Genomic DNA, 24,724 nt, shown 5'->3' with positions numbered 1-24,724 from the left:
CATGCATTCATTTGCTCTGTCCTCCTATTCCTACCCTCACTAGCTTGTAACATTGGGAGTAATCCAGATAATACTATCTTTGAGAACCTCCTTTTTAAATTCCAACTTAACTTGCCATTTTCTCCCTTCAGAATATCATTGTTTTTCCTTCTGATGTCATTAGTTCCAATGTGTACAATGACCTCTTGCTCATCCCACTTCCCTTTAAGAATATTCTGCGTTCTCTGTGAGATATTCTTAATCCTGGTACCAGGTAGGCAACACACCATTTTTATTTCTCAGTCTTGGCTGTAGAAATGTCTGTCTGTGCCCCTGATTAGAGAGTCTCTTCTCACATTCGATTGCTTGCAACCTGTTGTATCCCTTTTTATATTACAGCTAGTCTCGCTACCAGAAACTTGGCTATTCACGCTACATTCCTCTGAGAGTCCATCACCCTTTGCATTTTCTAAAACAGGATACATGTTTGAGATGGGGATAGCTAAAGGAGATTCCTTCATTACATGCCCCCATCTATCCTGGCAGTAACCCATCTACCTGACTGTATCTGCAGCTTTTCTCCCTTCCTATAACTGTCATCCATCACACCCCCAGCTCCTATAAATTCCTCATTGCCTCTAACTGCCTCTCCATGCGATTCAATAGGATTTGCAACCAAACACACTTACTGCACCGTACTCATCAGTAACATGGAAACTCTCCCTAAACTCCCACATTCAACAGGAAGAGCACATCACTCGACTAAAGGTCATCTTCGTGCATTAACAATCTGCAGAAAACAGCACTGTCTTACTGCTCTAAAAATCACTCATCCAGTCTAATTTAGTCCCTATGTTATATATTTTTAAATTTTCATCAAGAGACAGATCTCAATAAAACATACAACCAAAAAGAACCCACTCTCCTCACTATTAGTAAAGAGACAGCAAGGTTGCACCTAAAAGCCATGCACTTATCTGCTCCTGTACCTGTTGCGAACTTCGCTGTTAGATATATTTTCTTAGATGTACTCCGATGTGCAGATGTACTTGAACTGAAACAGCAAAAGCAGTAGCTGTTCAGATTCACTGCTGTGTCAGTCAGCCATGTAGGTTTATATCTCTCTCTTTTCCTCTCTGACCATGTGGTCCTTGCCTTTGTTCTCTTCCTCCTTTTTAAAGTGCCATTGTTTTGATATTTTCTCCCCCTAGAGTTCCAAAACTTATAAAACAGTAATTGTTGCTCCTGGAATTCAAGGAAATCACCTCCAACACCTAAAATACCTTAAAAAAGGATCAGCTCCTGCAACGACAAATTTTCCCCTCCTCAACCTTGAATTACCTGGAATCCATTACTTATCCCCAATCCTTGCTTTCTGTTAGGTAAAAACAATGACTGCAGATGCTGGAAACCAGATTTTGGATTACTGGTGCTGGAAGAGCACAGCAGTTCAGGCAGCATCCCAGGAGCAGCAAAATCGACGTTTCGGGCAAAAGCCCTTCATCAGGAATAAAAAAGGGCTTTTGCCCGAAATGTCGATTTTGCTTGCTTTCTGTTAGTTAACCATGCTAATAAATTGAGGAAAAAGTGAGGTCTGCAGATGTTGGAGATCAGAGCTGAAAATGTGTTGCTGGAAAAGCGCAGCAGGTCAGGCAGCATCCAAGGAACAGGAGATTCGATGTTTCAGGCATGAGCCCTTTTTCCAGCAACACATTTTCATGCTAATACATCACCCACACCAATGGCACTTTAAAAAGGAGGAAGAGAATAAAGGCATGGACCACATGGTCAGTGAGGAGAAGAGACTGTTAGATGCATTAGTCAGAGGGAAATGGTTCTGGATGGGTTTCTCTTCAGAAGGTCGGTGTGGCAGAAGGACCTGTTTCCATACTGTAGGCAATCTAGTTTAACTCAGAACCTCCCTTAGGTTCCCACCCCCCTGCCAAAGTAGTTTAAAATCCACACAACTGTGTGAGCAAAATCACCTGTAAGAATATTGGTCCCATCATTGTTTGGGTGAAGACCATTCCTCTTGAATAGGTCCACCTTCCCAGAAACAGTCCCAGTTATTCAGAAATCTAAAGCACTCCCTCCTACTCCACTCCTTCAGCCAAATATTAAACTGCTAAATCTGCCAATTCCTAGCCTCCCTACAACTTGTCAAAGGTAGTACTTCCAATCTGGCTGCTAACTCTCTAAATTCATACTTCAGGACTTAATTCCTCTTCCTACCTATGACATTGGTACAACCGCATATCATGACCAACGTGAACTAGTTCCCTCTCCACCGCTTCTCTCCCTCCCCCACCCCGCTTTCTCCCCCCCCCCAACCAAGTTCCCTACAGCCACTCAGTAACCTGAAGGACCCTTGCACAGGGAGGCATCACACTATCCCATTGTCACTAGAGCAGCTGCAGAAGTGCCTCTCTGTTCCCCTATCACTACAGTCCTAACCACCTTTTACCTCTCAGTTCTGTGTAGCTGAAGGATCTGATGTGCTGAGGGTTTTGCTTGGCTGCAATTCCCTGAGGCATTATCACTGTCTCAAGAACACAGAGTACCAGTTGGCTATTAGGATGGACCTAGGGGTCTCCTGCACTACTTGCCTCACCTTACGCTTGCATGTGATGGTCACCCATTCTCTATCATGCAATGACAGCAATCATAGAAAGTGATAGCAATGATAGAAAAAGCAATGGTCCCAACATAACGCCCAGGAAGCACCACTTTCAACTCGTCTCCAGTCTGAGAAATACCTATCTACACTTACCCTCTGTTTCCTATCTTTCAACCAGCTTGTCATGCATGCCGCCAAGGACCCATCAATCCCAAATGTTTGTAATTTCCTAACCAACCTGCTATGTGGCACCTTATCAAATACTTTCTGAAAGTCCAAATCACAACATCCATAGCACTACCCTCATCCACGGCCTGTGAACGCTCAACAAGAACTAATTAAATTTGTCAGACACGACCTGCTCTTGACAAAGCCATGTTGACTGTCTCGTATAAACTTATCACATATTATTGCCTCCATCAGTTTTCCCACTATTGACATCAAGGTGTTAGGTAGGATATTTGTTGGATATTCCTGAATGTGTGGAGCTGCTGACCAATTGAAGATTGCCAGTCTGACCTGCGCTATGGCACATTTGTGTATACTGGAAGCTATGTATGTTAAAATACAGGTCCTTGTCCTTTACGGGCAGAAAGAGTACATACACACACTGTACATTCACTTTCAACTCAACAACTCTGTATGTGTGACGATGCTGCACTTGTCCCTTGCCTTATCCCATTAAAGTTTCATTAAAATGTTTATGACCTTTAGCAGTATCCTTGAAAATATTATTTTCCCTTTCCATTGGAGTTTAATCAATGAAATCTTTATAAACTGTGTCATTACAAATGCTAAACTCTTTGCTGAGTCAGCAATCATAATTGGTTATTTTGCTCTCTACATCATTCTTCTTGTTCATGATGGTTGCAACAAATTAGATGGACATGAAGAACTGGACCAAAATTTATTTAGGAACGTGCTTTTATGTTCAGAGACACCCATTGCAGAATACTTGGAAATGCATTGTAAAATGGAGCTGAGTCAGCATGGCTTCATCAAGGGGAGATCAAGCCTGACAAATCTGTTACAATTCTTCGAGGGGTAATGAGCAAATTAAACAAACGGAGAATCACTATAGCAAACTACTTGGATTTTCTAAAGATCTTTGACAAAATGCAGCATAAGAGGCCGCTAAATGAGATAAGAGCAAAGTATTGGTATGCATGGATAAATAGTCTTTTTCAGGATTTTCAGGACTAGTGTTGCTCTGCAGGGGTCAATGTTAGGATCGCAACTATATGTGCTATACATTAACAATCTGAACAAAGTAACTAAGGGCATTATTGTTAATTTTGCAGTTGATACAAAGTTAGCTGGAGATGAAGGTAGTGCTGAAGAAGCAAGGAGGCTGCAGAAGGACTTGGGAAAAGGGACATATGGAATACATTGTGGGAAATTATAAGGTTATGGGGAAAGGCTTTGCAAACCTGAAGCACAAAGAAAGTTGCAAGTTCTAATTCGGGATTCTGTAAAAATTAGTTGCACATTCAGTTGGCAGTTATGAAAGCAAATGTAATGTTAGCATTTATTTTGAGAAGGTTAGAATACAAGTGCAGGAATGTACTGCTGAGGCTGTATAAGGTTCTGGTCAGACTGCATTTAGAATATTGTGAGCCCCATATCTAGGGAAGAATGATCTGCTTTGGAATGGCTCCAGAGGAACTTCACAAAAATGATCTTGGAAGTAAAGGGCTTGTCATATAGAGTCATAGAGATGTACAGCATGGAAACAGACCCTTTGGTCCAACCCGTCCATGCCGACCAGATATCCCAACACAATCTAGTCCCACGTGCCAGCACCCGGCCCATATCCCTCCAAACCTTCCTATTCGTATACCTATTCAAATGCCCCTTAGATGTTGCAATTGTACTAGCCTCCACCACTTCCTCTAGCAGTTCATTCCATACACGTACCACCCTCTGCATTGAAAAGTTGCCCCTTAGGTCTCTTTTATATCTTTCCCCTCTCACCCTAAACCTATGCTCTCTAGTTCTGGACTCCCCCATCCCAGGAAAAGACTTTGTCTATTTATTCTATTCATGCCCCTCATAATTTTGTAAACCTCTGGTAAGGTCACCCCTCAGCCTCCGAAGCTCCAGGGAAAACAGCCCCAGCCTATTCAGCCTCTTCCTATAGCTCAAATCCTCCAACCCTGGCAACATCCTTGTAAATCTTTTCTGAACCCTTTCAAGTTTCACAACATCTTTCCGATAGGAAGGAGACCAGAATTGTATGCAATATTCCAACAGTGGCTTAACCAATGTCCTTTACACAGACTTTGGATCTTTAGTCGATGCAGTTTAGAAGGATGAGTGGGTCATCTCATTGAAATTTCCACAATACTGAGAGGCATGTATGGAGTGGGCATGGAGAAGATGTTTCCACTAGTAGGAGAGACTAGGAGGTGAGGACATAGCCTCAGATTGAAAGGACAACCTTTTTGAACTGAGAAAAGGAGGTATTTCTTCAGCTGGAGGATGGGGGATCTGTGGAATTCGTTGCTCAGGCAGAGGTAGATATATTCTTGATTAATAATGGAATTAAAGGTTACAGAAGAAAGTAGAAGAACAGAATTGAGAAATATATCAGCCATAGTCAAATGGCAGAGCAAACCAGATGGCATGAATGGTCCAATTCTGCTCCTTTGTCTTATTCCTTATGTTTTATAATGTATTCGAGTAGTTGAAATGTCCACTGGTTGCAGAATCTTTAAGGTAGTCAACATTGCATGCTTCCTTTCCAGGGACCTTGGCATATAGATAGAGGGCAGTGGTAGAATGCCCTCCACATCCCATTGCACGTGACCCACAACTTGACGTAATGCTCCTGCTCCAGTGTATAACAACGTGTTGAAAGCTCTGCTGAGACAGCTGAACACGATCACTTCAACACCGTTAACAATGGGAATATCTCATCACTTTGTAACTGGGCTCATTTGGTAAAGGAGGTTGCAATCCCAAGAGAGCAAACTGCATGAAATACATTTCACAATTGTGTGGCTGCAGTCTGATCAACACAAGAGTCTTTTGTTGAGAAATAATCATTGGATTACATTGCACTACTGTTACCAGTGTCGGTGATTCTTACTCATTTACCCTTTCTGTTACAGTGGGAGGAAGTCAGTGGATACGATGAGTCTATGAACACAATAAGGACGTACCAAGTCTGCAATGTGTTTGAAGCCAGTCAGAACAATTGGTTGCGCACCAAATATATCAAGCGAAAAGGGGCTAAGCGTATTCATGTGGAGATGAAGTTTTCTGTACGGGATTGTAGCAGCATTCCCAATGTTCCTGGCTCTTGTAAAGAGACATTCAATCTCTATTATTATGAATCTAATACAGATTCAGCAACCAAGATAACTCCATACTGGATGGAAAATCCCTGGATAAAAGTTGATACGATTGCAGCAGATGAAAGTTTTTCCCAGGTGGATCTGGGAGGGAGGGTGATGAAAATCAACACGGAGGTCCGTAGTTTTGGACCAGTGTCAAAGAATGGCTTTTACTTGGCATTTCAGGATTATGGAGGATGCATGTCCCTGATTGCAGTCAGGGTCTTCTACCGAATGTGCCCACTGGTGATCAAAAATGGGGCAATTTTCCAGAAGACCCTATCGGGAGCAGAAAGCACATCCCTGGTAGTGGCTCGTGGGACCTGTATTCCGAATGCTGAGGAAGTGGATGTGCCCATCAAACTGTACTGTAATGGAGATGGCGAGTGGATGGTCCCAATTGGCCGCTGCATGTGTAAAGCTGGCTACGAGTCTGTGGAGAATGGCACTGTGTGCCAAGGTAAGAGTGTGTTCACCTATTCATCCATCAAATACTCAGTGAGAAGCCTTATTAGTCACATAAGAAGATCAGAAGGGTTTTGACCTTGATTCCAGTTCACCACTTGCAATTTTCTGATGTTTGGAGATTGCTGCTTTCCCTGAGGGTTTAAGTTAAAAATACAAATGGCAATTCAAACAGTATGATGCCAGTATGAAGTCCTCTAATTGTTCCAAAGAAAACAGTACAGCCCAGGGAGACAATAATATTTCTTTTATCCATCATGGAACTTGACATTTTGGAATATGTCTTGCTGACTTTTCCTCAGTTTCCTGTCCAAATCTATGCCCATACCACTTGGCTATTACTCTCATGGTTTCTTCCCCCCATCATTAAGGTTTGATCTGAATGTTGACACTTCCGGGCTCAGTCATAATTGCTTTATGAAGTGTTCTGAAATGCATGAAACACCAATGACAGAGCAGACTTTTGATTTGCAGTAGTCTAAGAGGTCGTTTAAACTCATAATTTACGTGATTATTATCTGTTAATATTTACTTGGATTGCAAACTATAAGAAGGAACATAAGTGCTGTTTTGACTTTCAATCAACAGTTCCAAAAAAGCCACAAGAAATGTTTGTTCTTTTAGAAAACCTTTTTTTTTGTTTTGTTGATACATTTGTGAAATGTTGGGTTTGATCAGTTGATTGAAATGTTTTTAATTTGATTACCGTGTGCGTCTGTTTTCTACTCCGTGAGAATTAATGCTGGTATTGGACCTTACAAAAGCAGCCAAATTTTGAAAGAATTTTAGTTATATTTGAGATCACAGAATTTGTAAAATTGTATTGTTACAGGAGCTGAAAATAAACAAGATATTACATTGTTTTGTTCAATTCATGACAACAATAGTTTCCTGGTATGTAAGAAGGTTATTCACTCACAGCATTGGAATACTAACCTATAAATACTAAACCTGAAACTCAGCTTTGCATTTTACTGTACAATGTATTGCATTCCAAATTATTGCAGTGATGAGCAAGCAATGAGTTACTGGCGCCATGCCGATAGCATCATGGTGCTCCTGTTAGCTGTTGCACTAAAGTGTGTTACGTAATGCATTATACCCCTCCCTGTGCTGTTGACTCCACATACAACTTCGTGAGATGCATCAGGTTCCAAAGATTATTTTACACATGCCTATTTTTGCAGTGCAGTCAAAGTCTGGGTGTTGGAGCACTGCTCCTTCAACAAATGGTTCATCAACAACCTGATGAGGAGCAGTGCTCTGAAAGCTAGTGCTTCCAATTAAACCTGTTGGACCTTAACCTGGTGTTGTGTGATTTTTAACCTTGTACACCCCAATCCAACACCAGCATCTCCAAATCATGTTCAGAGATATGCAGACGAGGTGGATGATGGGTGTCAGTAAATTATAAGGATAGGGTAGGGGTAGGGGTGGACTTGATGGGCCAAATGGCCTGCTTCCACAATGTAGGGATTCTATGATTCGGCGGGCTTTCTGCGAATATCCCTTTTTCGTTCTCTCTCGGTGAATTGATTCATAGGATATGATATACAAATGGCTCAGATATCACAGTTCATCTCACTGACAATTCCCAGGAGGACATTAACTGGCTGGCTTGCGCTAACCACTTTGTAGTCCTGAGTCTGCCCCTGCCTCAACTCATCTGCTGCTGAAGCCCTCACCTGGGCCTTTTTTAACTGTTGCTTTTGAATATTCCGACGTATTTCTGGTCAGTCTCCCACTTTCAATGCTAAACCTCAAGTCATTCAGATACTACCTTCTGCATGAACAAGTTTCCCCTTAGGTTACTTTTATATCTTTCCCCTCTCACCCTAAACCTTTGCGCTCTGGTTCTGGACTCCCTCTTCCCAGGGAAAAGACTTTGTCTATTTACCCTATCTATACCCCTCATGATTTTAAGGTCACCCCTCAGCCTCCAGGGAAAACAGCACCAGCCTGTTCAACCTCTCCCGATAGCTCAAATCCTCCAACCTCCTTGTAAGTCTTTTCTGAACCCTTTCAAGTTTTACAACATCCTTCCAATAGGAAGGAGACCAGAATTGCATGCAATATTCCAGCAGTGACTGAACCAATGTCCTGTACAACTGCAACATGATCCCCCAACTACTGTACTCAATACTCTGACCAATAAAGGAAAGCCTTCTTCACTATCTTGTCTACCTGTGACTGTACTTTCAAGGAGCTATGAACCTGCACTCCAAGGTCTCTTTGTTCAGCAACATTCCCTAGGACCTTACCATTAAGGTTTAAGTCCTGCTAAGATTTGTTTTTCCGAAACGCAGCAACTCGCATTTATCTAAATTAAACTCCATCTGCCACTCCTCAGCCCATTGGCCCATTTGATCAAGATCCCGTTGTAATCTGAGGTAACCTTCTTTGCTGTCCACTACACCTCAACTGCAAACTTAGTAACTGTACCTCTTATGCTCACATCCAAATTGTTTACATAAATGACAAAAGGTAGTGGAACCAGTACCGATCCTTGTGGCACTCCACTGGCCACAGGACTCCAGTCATGCAAAGACATTTTTAAATTAAATGAGCTTCTTTGCACTGGTGAAAGTTAGTCTGGGTATTAACATCTTTATTTACTGTGAGCACCTTTTGTTGAAGCAGTTACCAGATCACGTGGATAGACCTGGGTATGTTTTTGAGTCCAACAACATGAAGGAACTGAATCATCACAAAGACAGTTCAGGCAATGGCTGTCAAGCTCTTGCTTCAATTTAGCTGTTAGTCACAGTACCACCGTTTAAATTGATAAACAGCTGGAAAGATTAAGGTAGATGTTAAAAACAAATCACAATCTTCACACTGATTCAGTTTTTAAAAGACAGCTGGAGACTTACTCTTTACTTGTGGATTAGAGCAACAAGGAGAATTCAGAATCAGGAGCAGCCACATCTTGCTCATTCTACAAAAAACATTGTAATCTTCATCTTACCCCAAGCAAACAAAACTTCACACCTTAAAATAAGTTACTGCTGAAAGCATAGTGACGCAGAAACCAAGCTAAGTAGAAATCATCTTTCCTTCCCAACCCATCTCAGTTCTTTCTGAAGCAGATAGGTCAACTTAAGTTTGTCTTTAAGAATCAAAAGAATGTTCAACTTAACATTTCCTCCAAACACAAACTAACAGCAGTATATATCGGATTATTTTTCTCTAATTTGCAATAATGTTGTAGAAAATATTTTAACAGCTTACAAGCTAAAAGTAGCAATGATGCTGACTGATGTTGGGTGTTGACAGTGTGGAGCCTCCTCTGTATTGGGCAATCAGATAGAGCCTGGCAAGGTATTTGGGCAGATTTCCGATAGAATTTCCGGAATTAGAAGTAAATCAAGAAAGATGGTAGAATGAATCTTTGGTATTTTGGCTAACTCTGTGTTGCATTTGAAGTTTTTGCAGCATTTTTTGCCATGACACCTAGCAAGTTATTTTGCTGTAGCTTACCATTATTTACTTACCACATCCCAATAGTGTCACTCATGACCTATAACAGTCCAAATTTACCACACACTGTTCCCAGATGAATTGGCCACTCAACAGATATCCCAGAAACAACTGTATTCAGTTCATCAAAGGCATCTTTAAAAGCCTGAACAAGCAGTGCCAGCCCAGAGCTGCCTTGCACAATTCCTCACATTTGAATTGAATTGAACTGAATTAGCTTTATTGTCACATGTACTTAAATGAATACAGTGAAAAGTTTATGCATTGCCACTTACAGCACCATCTTCGCTACAGCTCCTTCAATTACAAGATCTCAGAAAATAGAGAAGTAAGAGGTATGGCATTGCAGAAATAAAAGTTCTATACCAGACCACGCTAGCACCTAGCATCCAGCCTGCACTGGGCCTAGGCTCCAGGTCATGCAGGGCTTCAACTGGAGGATCATGAGCTAGGAGATCACTCTGAAATCGTCTTGAGATCAGGAGACCATGCTGACGCCATGTCAGGCCAGCACGTACTGCCAGAAGTAAGTCATGCCACACTGGGGGAGGGCACTCTACCAGGCCGAGAGGTCACCACAGGAGGTTGCTATGCCAGGTCGAGATGACTCCGCGTTATGTCTGTGCTGAGGCTGGGAGTCAACCAGAGGCCGTGAATCGGTGGTGGCTGAGAGTCTGTGGAAATTGTCTAGGAAATTACAGGCTGATGAGTCTGACATCTGTGGTGGGGGAGCTCTTAGACAAGATACTGAGGGACAAGATGTATGCACATTTGGAAGAAAATAGACTTATTAGTGACAGGCAACATGGTTTTGTATGGGGAAGGTCATGTCTCACCAACCTGATTGATTATCTTTGTCACCTCTTCAAAAAAAATTCAATGAGGATGTGGTTTATATGGATTTTGTGAAGGCATTTAACAAAGCCCCATAAGGCAGGTTGGTACAAAAACTAAAATCACATGAGACTAGGGTGAGCTGCCGAGATGGATACAAAACTTACTTGGTCACAGAAGACCAAGGTAGCGATGGAAGAGTATTTTTCAGAATGGAAACCTATAACTAGTGGTGTTCATAGGGACCTGTTATTTGTAGTATACGCAAATGTGAGTTTGTAGATGACCCAAAGATCGGTGGAGTTGCTGATAGTGCTGACAATTGTGAAAGAGTGCAACAGGATCGAGATAGGTTGATGAGTTGGGCACAGAAATGGAAGATAGAATTCAATCCAGACAAATGTAAGATGATGCATTTTGGAGGATCAAATTTAGGCGTGAATTATACTGTAAATGGCAGAATCCTTTAGAACATTAATATACAGACGGACCATGCAAGTCCACAGTTCCCTCCAAATGGCAACACAGATGGCCAAGGTGATTAAGTTGGCATATGGCATGCTTGTCCACCAGCCAGGGCATGGAGTACAAGGGTTGGCAAATCATGTTGCAGCTATATAAAACTTTTGTTAGACCACATTTGGAAGTATAATGTGCATTTTTGGTCATCACACTACCAGAAGAAATAGAAACTTTGGAGAAAGTGCAGAGAAGATTTGCTAGGGTATTGCATGGTCTTGAGGGCATTGGCTATGAGGAAAGGTTCAAAGGACTAAAATTGTTTTTAGATTAGATTACCTACAGTGTGGAAACAGGCCCTTTAGCCCAATAAGTCCACACCGACCTTCTAAAGAGCAACCCACCCCACTCTGACTAATGCAACTAACAACTATGGACAGTTTAGCATTCACCTGACCTGCACATCTTTGGAATGTGGGAGGAAACTGGAGTACCCAAAGGAAACCGGAGTACCCAAAGGAAACCCATGCAGGCGTGGGGAGAATGTGCAAACTCCACACAGACAGTCACCCAAGGCTGGAATCGAACCTGGGACCCTGGTGCAAACCACTGAGCTACCATGCTGCCCAATGTCTCTGGAAAGACAGTGTTTGAGAGGAGACCTGATCGAGGTCTACAAAATTATGAGAGTCATAGATAGGTTGGCTAGTCAGAGGCTTTTTCACAGAGTTGAAGTTTCAATTACAAGAGGGCACAGGTTCAAGGCGAAAGGGAGAAAGTTTAAGAGTGATGTGCAAGGAAAACTTTTCACACAGAGAGTGGTAAGATCCTGGAACGCACTGCCAGAGATATGGTGGAAGCAGGCACATTAGTGACATTTAAGAGGCATGTGGCTGGTTGCATACATAGGGCGGGGGAAATAGAGGAAATAAGGGCAGAAGGTTTTCTTAGTTTAGTTAGGATATGATGATCATTAGCAGGGGGATTGCGTTAAGAGCCACAAGGTTATGCTGCAGCTCTGGTCAGACCACACTTGGAATATTGTGTTCAGCGCTGGTCGTCTCATTATAGGCAGGATGTGGAAGTTTTAGAGTGGGTGCAGAGGAGATTTACCAGGATGCTGCATGGAACTGGCGGGCATGTCTTATGAAGAAAGGTTGAAAGAGCAAAGACTTTTCTCATAAGAGTGAAGAAGGGTGAGAGGTGATTTGGTAGAGGTGTACAAGATGATAAGAGGCATAGATAGAGTGGATAGCCAAAACATTTTTCCCAGGGCATATCATGAGGGGGCATAAGTGTAAGGTGATTGGAGGAAAGTTTAGGGGAGATGTCAGAGGTCGGTTCTTTACCCAGAGTGTGGTGGATGCATATAATGCACTGCCAACTGTGGTAGTAGAGTCAGATACATTAGGGACATTTAAGCGACTCTTGGATAGGTGCATGGATGATCGCAAAATAAAGGGTAGTTTGATCTTAGGGAAGGATAAAAGGTCAGCACAATATCAAGGGCTGAAGGGCTTGTGCTGTGGCTTCTGGAATTGGAAGTCAGTGCCTCAGTTGGTGCATGATTGTCAATTGCTTTACACAGAACTTGCAGCTTACTGGGAACATTGGTCCCAGCACTGATCCTTGGAGAACGCCACTATCATCATACGGTCTGAAAATGCAACCAGTACTCATTGTTTTCAATCCTAAAGCCACACTCAGCTGACCCTCCTTTTCTATTAGCCTCCAGTGTCTGAACCGGACTTTTATGTGTTACTTTCGGAAGGACTTTCTGAAAAACCAAAACATCAACATTCACCATAAAACCATCTTCAACCTTCTGTATTACTTCATCATAAAATTTGATGAGATTAATCAAGCATGCTTTATCTTATACAAAGCTGAAAATCTGTTGCTGGAAAGGAATTCCTGAAGAAGGGCTCATGCCTGAAACGTCAATTCTCCTGCTCCTTGGATGCTGCCTGACCTGCTGTGCCTTTCCAGCAACTCTGATCTCCAGCATCTGCAGTCCTCACTTTCTCCTATCTTATACAAATCCATGCTGGGTCACCTTCATTCATTTAATTCTGTCTCCTTGTTTTCTTCCAACTGTTTTTTTCCTAACAGTGGAAACAGTGCAGATGTTATAATAACCTGCAGTTAATTTGACTGCTCTTGTACCCTTTCCTGAACAAGACTATCACATTTACCATTCTCGAATCCTTCAATGTATTTTGAGAGGTTAGCAATTATGGTCATCCCTTCCGTAAGTAACCTAGGTGCCAAGGTGATGAACTGGATAGCTTCTTCATTTTAAGGAATCCAATTTTCGCTCCATCCATTCTGTAAGCAAGAACATATGTCATCTCTGCTTCTATCAACAATTTGTCAGCATCCTTTCCCTCTGTAAACAACAGTACAGTATAATGTTCTCATTCAACTTTCTAACATGTACCCCCCCAAGTAGATATCTGTGTTCCTTAGGGACTCCATGCTACCTCCTTCAATCTGCTTTCTATTTTCACGCTGATGGGTACACTATCATTTTTTGGCTCCCTTTTATGTTAACTGCCATTCTATTCTCATATTCTCTATTTGTCAGTCTTATTTTCCTCTTAGTTCCATTCTGGACTTATGTATTCAACCTGGCCCTTGCTTAAAGAATTTGCCTGACATACATCATGCACCTTATTTTATTTACTCTTCCATCATATTTACTAACTCCTTCATCATCTAACGTCCCAAGCTTTGGTTCCCTTACTTTAGCCTGTTGTAGAATATACAGAGCCTGTATCTGAAATTTCTTTTCCTCAAAGATCATGAGTTGTTCTATTACAGATTTTCCTACCAGTTTTTGGTTCTATTCGACCATGGCTGGATTCCATGTAAACACAGAAAACAGCAGCAAAGCTTGGCCCACCCTGCCATTCAACATGATGAGAGCTAACCCTGCATCACAATGCCATATGCCATCCTGTTCCCACATCTCGACAACATATTCAGTGATTTATTTGTCCCAGCCTTCTGTGGTAGAGAATTCCACAGACTTATCAACATCCAAGTGAAGAAATATCTCCTCATCTTTATCTGAAATGGCGCAGCCCATAGACTGAGACCATGTCCTCTTGTTCTATACACTCTGGCCAGGTAAACTATCATTGTTACATCCAGCCTGATCAGTGCTGTTAGAACTTTGTACATTTCAATTAGATCTCCTGTCATTTTTCTAAACCCCAGTGAACACTGGCCCCATCAACCAAACTTGTCCTCATACAACAAACTTGACATCCCAAGAATCAACCTGGTAAACCTTTGCTGCATGTGTAGCAAGCATATCTTCTTTTTCAGTCATAGAGTCCTACAGCACAGAGACAGACCTTTTGGCCCAAACTGAACAATGTCAACCAAAATGTCCATCTACGCTAACCTCATTTCCCTGCACTTGGCCCATATCCTTCTAAACCTTTCCTATCCATGTATTTGTCCAAATGCATTTTAAATGTTGTTAATGTACCAGCCTCAAACACTTCCTCTGGCAGTTCATTCCATGGGCGTGTTACCCTTTGTGTAAAAATGTTGTCCCTCAGGTTCCCTTTTATTCTTTCCCCTCAAACATTAAACTAATGAGGGAGCTATGAGGGAGGACCTGGCCTAAGTTCAATGGTGCAACACCTTAGCAGGGATGACCATGGAGCAACAATGGTGGATATTTCTGTGTATAATGCAGAGTTGCAGGATCAGTTCATTCCTAAAAGGAAGAAAGATCCCAGGAGGAGGCATGGGCGGCCGTGGCTGACGAGGGAAGTTAAGAAACATATTAAGTTAAAAGAGAAAAAGTATAAGTTAGCAAAGATAAGTGGGAAAACTGAGGACTGGGAAGCTTTTAAAGAGCAACAGAGGATTACTAAGAAGGAAATACGCAGAGAAAAAAGGAGGTACGAAGGTAAACTGGCCAATAATATAAAGGAGGATAGTAAAAGCTTTTCAAGTATTTGCAAGGCAGAAAAATGGTTAGGACTAAAATTGGGCCCTTGAAGACAGAAACAGGGGAATATATTACGGGGAACAAAGAAATAGCAGAAGAATTAAATGGGTAATTCAGATCTGTGTTCACTGGGGAAGACACAAGCAATCTCCCTGAAGTAACAGTGGCTGAAGGACCTGAACTTAAGGGAATCTATATTTGCCAGGATTTGGTGTTGGAGAGACTGTTAGGTTTGAAGGTTGATAAGTCTCCGGGGCCTGATGGTCTACATCCCTGAAGGAGGTGGCTCAGAAAATCTTGGATGCGTTGGTGATTATTTTCCAGAGTTCGATAGATTCGGGGTCGGTTCCTGAGGATTGGAGGGTGGCTAATGTTATATCACTTTTTAAGAAAGGTGGGAGAGAGAAAGCAGGAAATTATAGACCAGTTAGTCTGACCTCAGTGGTGGGAAAGATGCTGGAGTCTATTATAAAGGATGAAATTACGGCACATCTGGATAGTAGTAACAGGATTGGACAGAGTCAGCGTGGATTTATGAAGGGGAAATCATGCTTGACTAATCTTCTTGAATTTTTTTGAGGATGTAACTCTGAAGATGGACGAGGGAGATCCAGTAGATGTAGTGGTACCTGGACTTTCAGAAAGCTTTTGATAAAGTCCCACACAGGAGATTAGTGAATAAAATTAGGGCGCATGGTATTGGGGGCAAAGTACTAGATTGGATTGAAAATTGGTTGGCTGATAGGAAACAAAGGGTAGTGATAAATGGCTCCATTTCGGAATGGCAGACAGTGACCAGTGGAGTACCGCAGGGATCCGTGCTGGGACCGCAGCTTTTTACAACATATGTTAATAATATAGAAGATAGTATCAGCAATAACATTAGCAAATTTGCTGATGATACAAAGCTGGGTGGCAGGGTGAAATGTGATGAGGATGTTAGGAGATTACAGGATGACCTGGACAAGTTAGGTGAGTGGGCAGATGCATGGCAGATGCAGATTAATGTGGATAAATGTATGGTTATCCACTTTGGTGGCAAGAACAGGAAGGCAGATTACTACCTCAATGGAATCAATTTAGGTGAAGGGGCAGTACAGAGAGATCTGGGTGTTCTTGTACACCAGTCAATGAAGGCAAGCATGCAGGTACAGCAGGTAGTGAAGAAGGCTAATAGCATGCTGGCCTTCACAAAAAGAGGAATTGAATATAGAAGCAAAGAGGTGCTTCTGCAGCTGTACAGGACACTGGTGAGACCACACCTGGAGTACTGTGTGCAGTTCTGGTCTCCAAATTTGAGGAAAGACATTCTGGCTATTGAGGGAGCGCAGCGTAGGTTCACGAGGTCAATTCCTGGAATGGCGGGATTACCTTACACTGAAAGACTGAAGCGACTGGGCTTGTATACCCTTGAGTTTAGAAGACTGAGATGGGATCTGATTGAGACATATAAGATTATGAAAGGATTGGACACTCTGGCAGCAGGAAACATGTTTCTGCTGATGGGTGAGTGCCAAACCAGAGGACACAGCTTAAAAATACGGGGTAGACCATTTAGGACAGAGATGAGGAGAAAGTTCTTCACCCAGAGAGTGGTGGCTGTGTGGAATGCTGTGCCCCAGAGGGCAGTGGAGGCCCAGTCTCTGGATTCATTTAAGCAATAGTTGGATAGAACTCTCAAAGATAGTGGAATCAAGGGTTATGGAGATAAGGCAGGAAGAGGATACTAATTAGGAATGATCAGCCATGATCGTATTGAATGGCGGTGCAGGCTCGAAGGGCTGAATGGCCTACTCCTGCACCTATTGTCTATTGTCTATTGATGCCCTCTAGTCCTTGATTCCCCAACTCTGGGTAAAAGACTGAGTGCATTCACCCTATCCATGCCTGTCAAGATCTTATACACTTCAATATGATCCCCCCCTCAGCCTCCTCTGCTTTAAAGAAAAATCTACTAGCTTGTCCAACCTCTCCCTATAAGTCAGATGGTTGAATCCTGGTCGCATCCTTGTAAATTTCTTCTGCACTCTTTCCAGTTTAATGACATCGTTCCTATAACAAGGTGACCAAAACTGAACTCAATAATCCAAGTGCAGCCTCACCAATATCCTGTACAACTGCAACATATCTTCCCAACTTCAATGCTCAATGCCCTGGCTGATAAAGGCCAGTGTGCCAGAAGCCTTCTTCACTGCCCTGTCTACCTGTAACTCCACTTTCAGAGAACCATGAACTCTAAGGTTCCTCTGTTCCATTACGCTCCTTTAGCCCTACTATTCACCATGAAACTCTACCTTGATTTGACTTTCCAAAATGCAACCTCTCATGCATAGCTATATTAAACTCCATTTGCTGTTTCTCAGCCTACTTCCCCAGCTGATCAAGATCCTGCTGCAATTTCTGATAGCCTACATCACTGTCCACGAGATCACCTATATTAATGTCATCTGCAAATTTACTGAAGGAGACCAAAAGAGTACTTATCAAGGTGCTCTTATCAAGGCATGATACATCTGCAGTAAGATTTCCTTGCTCCTGTACTCAAACCCCTTTGCAATATATGACTTGCTTTCTTAATGACTGGCTGTTCCTGCATACTTGCTTTCAGTGACTGGTGTACAAGGACACCCAGATTTGTTTGTACAACAACATTACACACCTATTGTTTAAATAATGCTCAACTGAAGTGGATAACTTTACATTTAGCAGTGTTGTACCGCAACTACCATATATTTGCTCACTCACTCAACTTGTCTGTGACATGTCTGCATGGCTAAAGAATTCATGCAGGGGGCAGAAATTCAGATTCTTAGATTATTGGGATCCTCTATGGAGCAGAAGTGACCTGCTTAAGAGGGAACTGGAGTGGGCAGATTTACTAGTGGTACAAGGGAGGGTTTAAACTAAATTGGTGGGTGTGGGATTCTTAACAGCAGGGAAGGAAGTGCAAGGCTGGAAGGGGATACAGTAATCAGAAATAGGAAGTTGAAGCGACAGGTCAGGCTGGAACATGACAGGGATAGGGGAGGTCTGTTGGAGTAAACTGCATCTATTTCAATCCAAAAGGACTGGCAGGTAAGGCCGATGAATTCAGGGCCTGGATAGGTATGTGGGATTGGGATATTATCACCATTACAGAAAAATGGCTCAAGGAAGGACAGGACTAGCAGCTTAATGTGGCAGGGTACAGGTCTTTATGTGGGTCAGAAATGGAGGAAAGAGGGAAGGGTGTGTTACATTTCTTGATTAAGGCAAGTATCACATCAGTAATCAGAGATTAAATAACTGAGGGATCATCCAGTGAGACTTTGTGGGTGAAGCTAAGAAATAAGATGGGGATGGTGACGTAACTGGGATTTACTATAGGCCTGAAAATGTGTTGCTAGAAAAGCGCAGCAGGTCAGGCAGCATCCAAGGAACAGGAAATTCAACGTTTTGGGCATAAGCCCTTCATCAGGAATGAGGAAAGTGTGTCCAGCAGGCTAAGATAAAAGGTAGGGAGGAGGGACTTGGGGGAGGGGCAATGTAGATGTGATGGGTGGAAGGAGGTCAAGATGAGGGTGATAGGCCGGAGTGGGGTGGGGGCGGAGAGGTCAGGAAGAAGATTGCAGGTCAGGAAGGCGGTGCTGAGTTCGAGGGATTTGACTGAGACAAGGTGGGGGGAGGGGAAATGAGGAAACTGGAGAAATCTGAGTTCATCCCTTGTGGTTGGAGGGTTCCCAGGCGGAAGATGAGGCGCTCTTCTCCAACTGTCATGTTGTTATGATCTGGCGATGGAGGAGTCCAAGGATCTGCATGTCCTTGGCGGAGTGGGAGGGGGAGTTAAAGTGTTGAGCCACGGGGTGGTTGGGTTGGTTGGTCCAGGTGTCCCAGAGGTGTTCTCTGAAACATTCCGCAAGTGGGCGGCCTGTCTCCCCAATATAGAGGAGGCCACATCGGGTGCAGCGGATGCAATAGATGATGTGTGTGAAGGTGCAGGTGAATTTGTGGCGGATATGGAAGGATCCCTTGGGGCTTTGGAGAGAAGTAAGGGAGGAGGTGTGGGCGCAAGTTTTGCATTTCTTGCGGTTGCAGGGGAAGGTGCCGGGAGTGGAGGTTAGGTTGGTGGGGGGTGTGGACCTGACGAGGGAGTCACGCAGGGAGTGGTCTTTTCGGAACGCTGATAGGGGAGGGGAGGGAAATATATCCCTGGTGGTGGGGTCCTTTTGGAGGTGGCGGAAATGACGGCGGATGATACGCTGTATATGGAGGTTGGTGGGGTGGTAGATGAAAACCAGTGGGGTTCTGTCCTGGTGGCGGTTGAAGGGGCGGGGCTCAAGGGCAGAGGAGCAGGATGTGGAGGAGATGTCTCAGACTCCTCCCTCCCCTTCCTAGACCTTTCCATTTCTATCTTGGGCGACCGAATCAACACGGACATCTACTATAAACCAACTGACTCCCACAGCTACCTAGACTACACCTCCTCCCACCCTGCCCCCTGTAAAAACGCCATCCCATATTCCCAATTCCTTCGTCTCCGCCGCATCTGCTCCCAGGACGACCAGTTCCAATACCGTACAGCCCAGATGGCCTCCTTCTTCAAGGACCGCAGATTCCCCCCAGACGTGATCGACGATGCCCTCCACCGCATCTCCTCCACTTCCCGCTCCTCCGGCCTTGAGTCCCACCCTTCCAACCGCCACCAGGACAGAATCCCACTGGTTCTCACCTACCACCCCACCAACCTCCATATACATCATATCATCCGCCGTCATTTCCGCCACCTCAAACCGACCCCACCACCAGGGATATATTTCCCTCCCCTCCCCTATCAGCGTTCCGAAAAGACCACTCCCTACGTGACTCCCTCGTCAGGTCCACACCCCCCACCAACCCAACCTCCACTCCTGGCACCTTCCCCTGCAACTGCAAGTGTTAGGTAAAGGGTAAATGTAGGGGTATGGGTGAGTTTCGCTTCAACGGGTCGGTGTGGACTTGTTGGGCCGAAGGGCCTATTTCCACACTGTAAGTCTAATCTAATATAATCTAATAAAATTCACCTGCACCTCCACACACATCATCTATTGCGTCCGCTGCACCCGATGTGGCCTCCTCTATGTTGGGGAGACAGGTCGCCTACTTGTGGAACGTTTCAGAGAACACCTCTGGGACACCCGGACCAACCAACCCAACCACCCCGTGGCTCAACACTTTAACTCCCCCTCCCACTCCACCAAGGCCATGCAGGTCATTGGACTCCTCCATCGCCAGACCATAACAACACGACGGTTGGAGAAGAGCGCCTCATCTTCCGCCTGGGAACCCTCCAACCACAAGGGATGAACTCAGATTTCTCCAGTTTCCTCATTTCCCCTCCCCCCACCTTGTCTCAGTCAAATCCCTCGAACTCAGCACCGCCTTCCTGACCTGCAATCTTCTTCCTGACCTCTCCGCCCCCACCCCACTCCGGCCTATCACCCTCACCTTGACCTCCTTCCACCTATCACATCTCCATCGCCCCTCCCCCAAGTCCCTCCTCCCTACCTTTTATCTTAGCCTGCTGGACACACTTTCCTCATTCACGATGAAGGGCTTATGCCCAAAACATCGAATTTCCTGTACCTTGGATGCTGCCTGACCTGCTGCGCTTTTCTAGCAACACATTTTCAGCTCTGATACTCCACCATCTGCAGACCTCACTTTCTCCTCGAAGATTTACTATAGGCCCCCAAATAGTCAATGGGAAGTAGAAGAACAAATATGCATGGAAATTAGAAGAGTTGCAAGAGCAATAGGGTGTTCAAAGTTTGTGAAAAGATTTGCAGCTCGGGTGCTCGTTGTTGTGGTTCTGTTCACCGAGCTGGGAATTTGTGTTGCAGACATTTCGTCCCCTGTCTAGGTGACATCCTCAGTGCTTGGGAGCCTTCTGTGAAACGCTTCTGTGATGTTTAAATGCAGGAGGAAACATCACAGAAGTGCTTCACAGGAGACTCCCAAGCACTGAGGATGTCACCTAGACAGGGGACGAAACATCTGTAACACAAATTCCCAGCTCGGCGAACAGAACCGCAACAGCAATAGGGTGTTCATAGTCAGGGATTTTAATTTTCCGATCACAGACTTGGACTGCCATAGTATTAAGGCTTAGGTTGGGTGGAATTTGTTAAGTGCATTCAGGAAAGTTTCCCCAAGCAATATATAAAGAATCCTACTTGGGAAGGGGCAAAACTCGACCTGCTTTTGGAAATATGTGGCAGGACAGGTAACTGAGATGTCAGTGGGGATACACTTTGGGACCAGTGACCATAGTTCTATTAGTTTTAAAATATGTGGAGGGTGCTGATGTTGAACTGTGGTAGACAAAATTAAAAATTACACAACACCAGGTTCTAGTTCAACAGATTTATTTGGAAGTACAGGTTGTCGTAGCACTGTTCCTTCATCAAGTAGCTAAGCAGGATCTTAGGACACAGAATTTATAGTAAGAGATCAAAGTGTCATACTACTGATTGATGTATTGAACAAATGTAGATTCACTTAGAATGGGTTGCAGTTTTCTATTAATTAATATGTAAATCCCACAACTTCTTTCAAGTCACATTCCCAAGATAAATTAAGGTTTTATAAAAAATAAGATGAAGTCTCAGCTCAGACAATGCATTAAAGGTGTGAGGTTAGAGTATACCTGTATTCCAACTGTGAGTCAGACTAGTTCTATTTGCAAAGTAGAACTATGTATGTGTATGGGAGAGAGGGAAAGACTGTGTGAGTGTGTTTGTATGTGTGCTTGATAGAATGTGTGCACGATTGTGACGGAGTATATGCTTGTGAGAGGTTTTTGAGTGGATTGTGTGTGTAAGTGAGTGTGTGTCTGAGAAAGAGCATGTGTATGAGAGAGGATCTGCATAAGTGTGTGAGTGTGATCCTGTGTGCATGTGCATGTGCTTGTGTGTGAGTGTGTAGTGAGGTAACCTGAAGTGTGACATGAACCCAAGATCCTGGCTGAGGCCACCTTCATGGATACCGAACTTGACTATCAGCTTGGCCGCTCTGCGCTGTTGCGAGTCTTGAAGCCTGCCTTGGAGAACACTCACCTGAAGATCTGATGCCGAATGTCCTTGATCACTGACATGTTCCCCCACTGGGAGGGAACATTCATGTCTGGTGATTGTTGCGCAGTGTCCATTTATCCATTGGCGTGGCATCTACTTGGTCTCACCAACATACCATGCCTCGGGACACTCTTGCCCGCAGGTAATGGATGCTACCACTGCACATGGGGTCGCCACCCACCACATGCGTGGCAGGTACACATGTGACTCAGCCAACATTGTCTATCTCATACTCTGCAGGTAAGGATGAACACCCCTCTAGCCAAAAGAATAGCAGAGCAAAACGACCGCAGAATGCTTTGAGAAATGATTAATGATGCCCTTAACAGACTCCTTAAATACAACCGGGACATTTTGCATCAAAAATCTTTGCTCACTTATGTAACAGACCATGAATGAACAGACACAGTACAATAAACCATAGATGTTAGACACCAACAAACACAGAAACTGAAAAAAACTAGCCATGCAAAAAAAACCTACACAAACCTACACAAAGTAACAACACTGACAACACAGAAACTTGGATAAAAAAACTAATCTGACCGAACCTTAACAGACACTGAACAAGCTGTCGTAGTAAGAGGATTAAATTTACAACTACCAGGATGCGGACAAGAAAGATTTCTTAGCGGCATTGGAAACAACACTAAAAGATGACCAACTCACAGAAGAAACCCAGCAAGCTATCAGACAGATTGTCGCAACAACATTAAGCAGAAAAAAGGAAGGAAACACACTCAATACACAACAAAGGAAAGCACTGGAAAGCCTAAAAAAGATAAAAACATTGTTATCCTACCTGCAGACAAAGGACGCTTGACAGTCATTCTAAATTGAAGAGACTACATTGAGAAAGTGAACGCACTACTTCCAGATACCAACAAGTGGCAATAGACCCGACCCCACAACTAGAGATCCAAATCACACCCCTACTCAAAAACCTTCAGAAATCTGGAGAAATAAATAAGGCCGACTTCTAAAAAATGAAACCAGATGGATCCAACACACCATGCTTCTACAGATTACTCAAAATTCACAAACCAGGAGTCCTCAGATCCATAGTCTCGCTACCTGGAACAGCAACTTACAGATTGGTCAAGGAGCTACACCAAGGTCCAAAAATCATGCCAGTCTATGCACTTCACCCAAGAATTCCTGAAGACCATTAAAGGCACTAAGATTGAAGAGGATGAAATAATGGTGTGCTTTGATGTAACAGCCCTGTTAACAACAATCAATGTTAACCTGGCCAAGCAAACACTGACTACACAATTAGAAGACCCAAAGACATACACACCAAACACCACTAACTTCATCAGCAACGACAGTATTGTCAAGCTAGTGGACCTGTTTCTTACCACACACTTCATCTTCAACAATAAAACCTCCAGACAAACCAATGGAACACGCATGGGATCTCCGATATCAGGATTCTTAGCAGAGGCAGTGATGCAGGAACCCGAACAAACAGCTCTGCCAACATCCAACCCAAACTTTGGATCCGCTACATGGATGATACCTTTGTCATCACTAAATGAAACAAATTAAAGAGAACCTTCAAGACCATCGATAATACCCTTACGGCATAAAATTCACAAAAGAGGAGGAAAACTACAACAAACTGCCATTCCTAGATGTCGGAGTAGAGCGAACAGCCAATGGGGAATTTCAAACTAGCGTCTACAGGACAACAACACAGACGGACCAAATATTGAACTACAAAAGCAATCATCCCAACACCAACAAAGCTGCATCAGAACATTATTTCAACACACTGCAGAACAGAGGAGCTACCCAGAGCAGAGAAAAATCACCTATACTGTGTATTCAAAAAGAATGGGTACCCAATGAACACAGTCCATTGATTACTCAGCAACAAACCCAAACAAGCAGACAAAACACACCTAGAAACCCTAGCCACTCTCCCCTACATCAAAGACATCTTAGAAATGACTGCCAGACTACACAGATCCCTTGGCATCATGGTAGCCCACAAACCCACCAGCACACTAAAACAGCAGCTAATGAACTTGAACGACCCTATACAGACAACAAGTAAAACTAATGTCATTTACAAAATACCGTGCAAGAACTGTAACAAACACTACAATGGACAAACAGGCAGAAAACTAGCCACCAGGATACATGAACATCAACTAACCACAAAACAACATGACCCTCTCTCACTCGTATCCTTATATACAGTTAAGGAAGGACACCACTTCGCCTGGGACAACACATCCATCCTAGGACAAGCCAAACTGAGACATGATCGAGAATTCCTAAAAGCATGGCATTCAAACTGGAACTCTATCAACAAACATATCGAGTTAGACCCTATCTACCACCCCCTGAGAAAAAAAACGAGAAATGACATCACCACTGGAAATGACATCACCAACCCAAAGAAACCCAAACATCTAAATAGAAAGCAGGAATTGTCAACAGTGCTTCGCCCAGCGGCCCACTGAAGATGTTACCTAGTAAG

At 43.6% G+C, this 24,724-nt stretch overlaps 1 protein-coding gene across 1 annotated transcript in view; it reads left to right on the top strand.

Annotated features, from left to right (window-relative positions):
- Positions 1-24,724, top strand: part of LOC132833749 (ephrin type-B receptor 2) — a 336,527-nt gene that overhangs the window by 43,912 nt on the left and 267,891 nt on the right. Inside the window, exon 3 of the mRNA XM_060852277.1 lies at positions 5,710-6,394. Coding sequence (XP_060708260.1) covers positions 5,710-6,394 — 685 coding nt within the window. The remainder of the gene's footprint in view (positions 1-5,709; positions 6,395-24,724) is intronic.

The sequence above is a fragment of the Hemiscyllium ocellatum genome, chromosome 37, assembly GCF_020745735.1.
Source record: "Hemiscyllium ocellatum isolate sHemOce1 chromosome 37, sHemOce1.pat.X.cur, whole genome shotgun sequence".
In the NCBI taxonomy this organism is placed as follows: domain Eukaryota; kingdom Metazoa; phylum Chordata; class Chondrichthyes; order Orectolobiformes; family Hemiscylliidae; genus Hemiscyllium; species Hemiscyllium ocellatum.
Note: the sequence above shows the minus strand (reverse complement) of the source record. Positions and strands in the feature narration are given on the sequence as shown.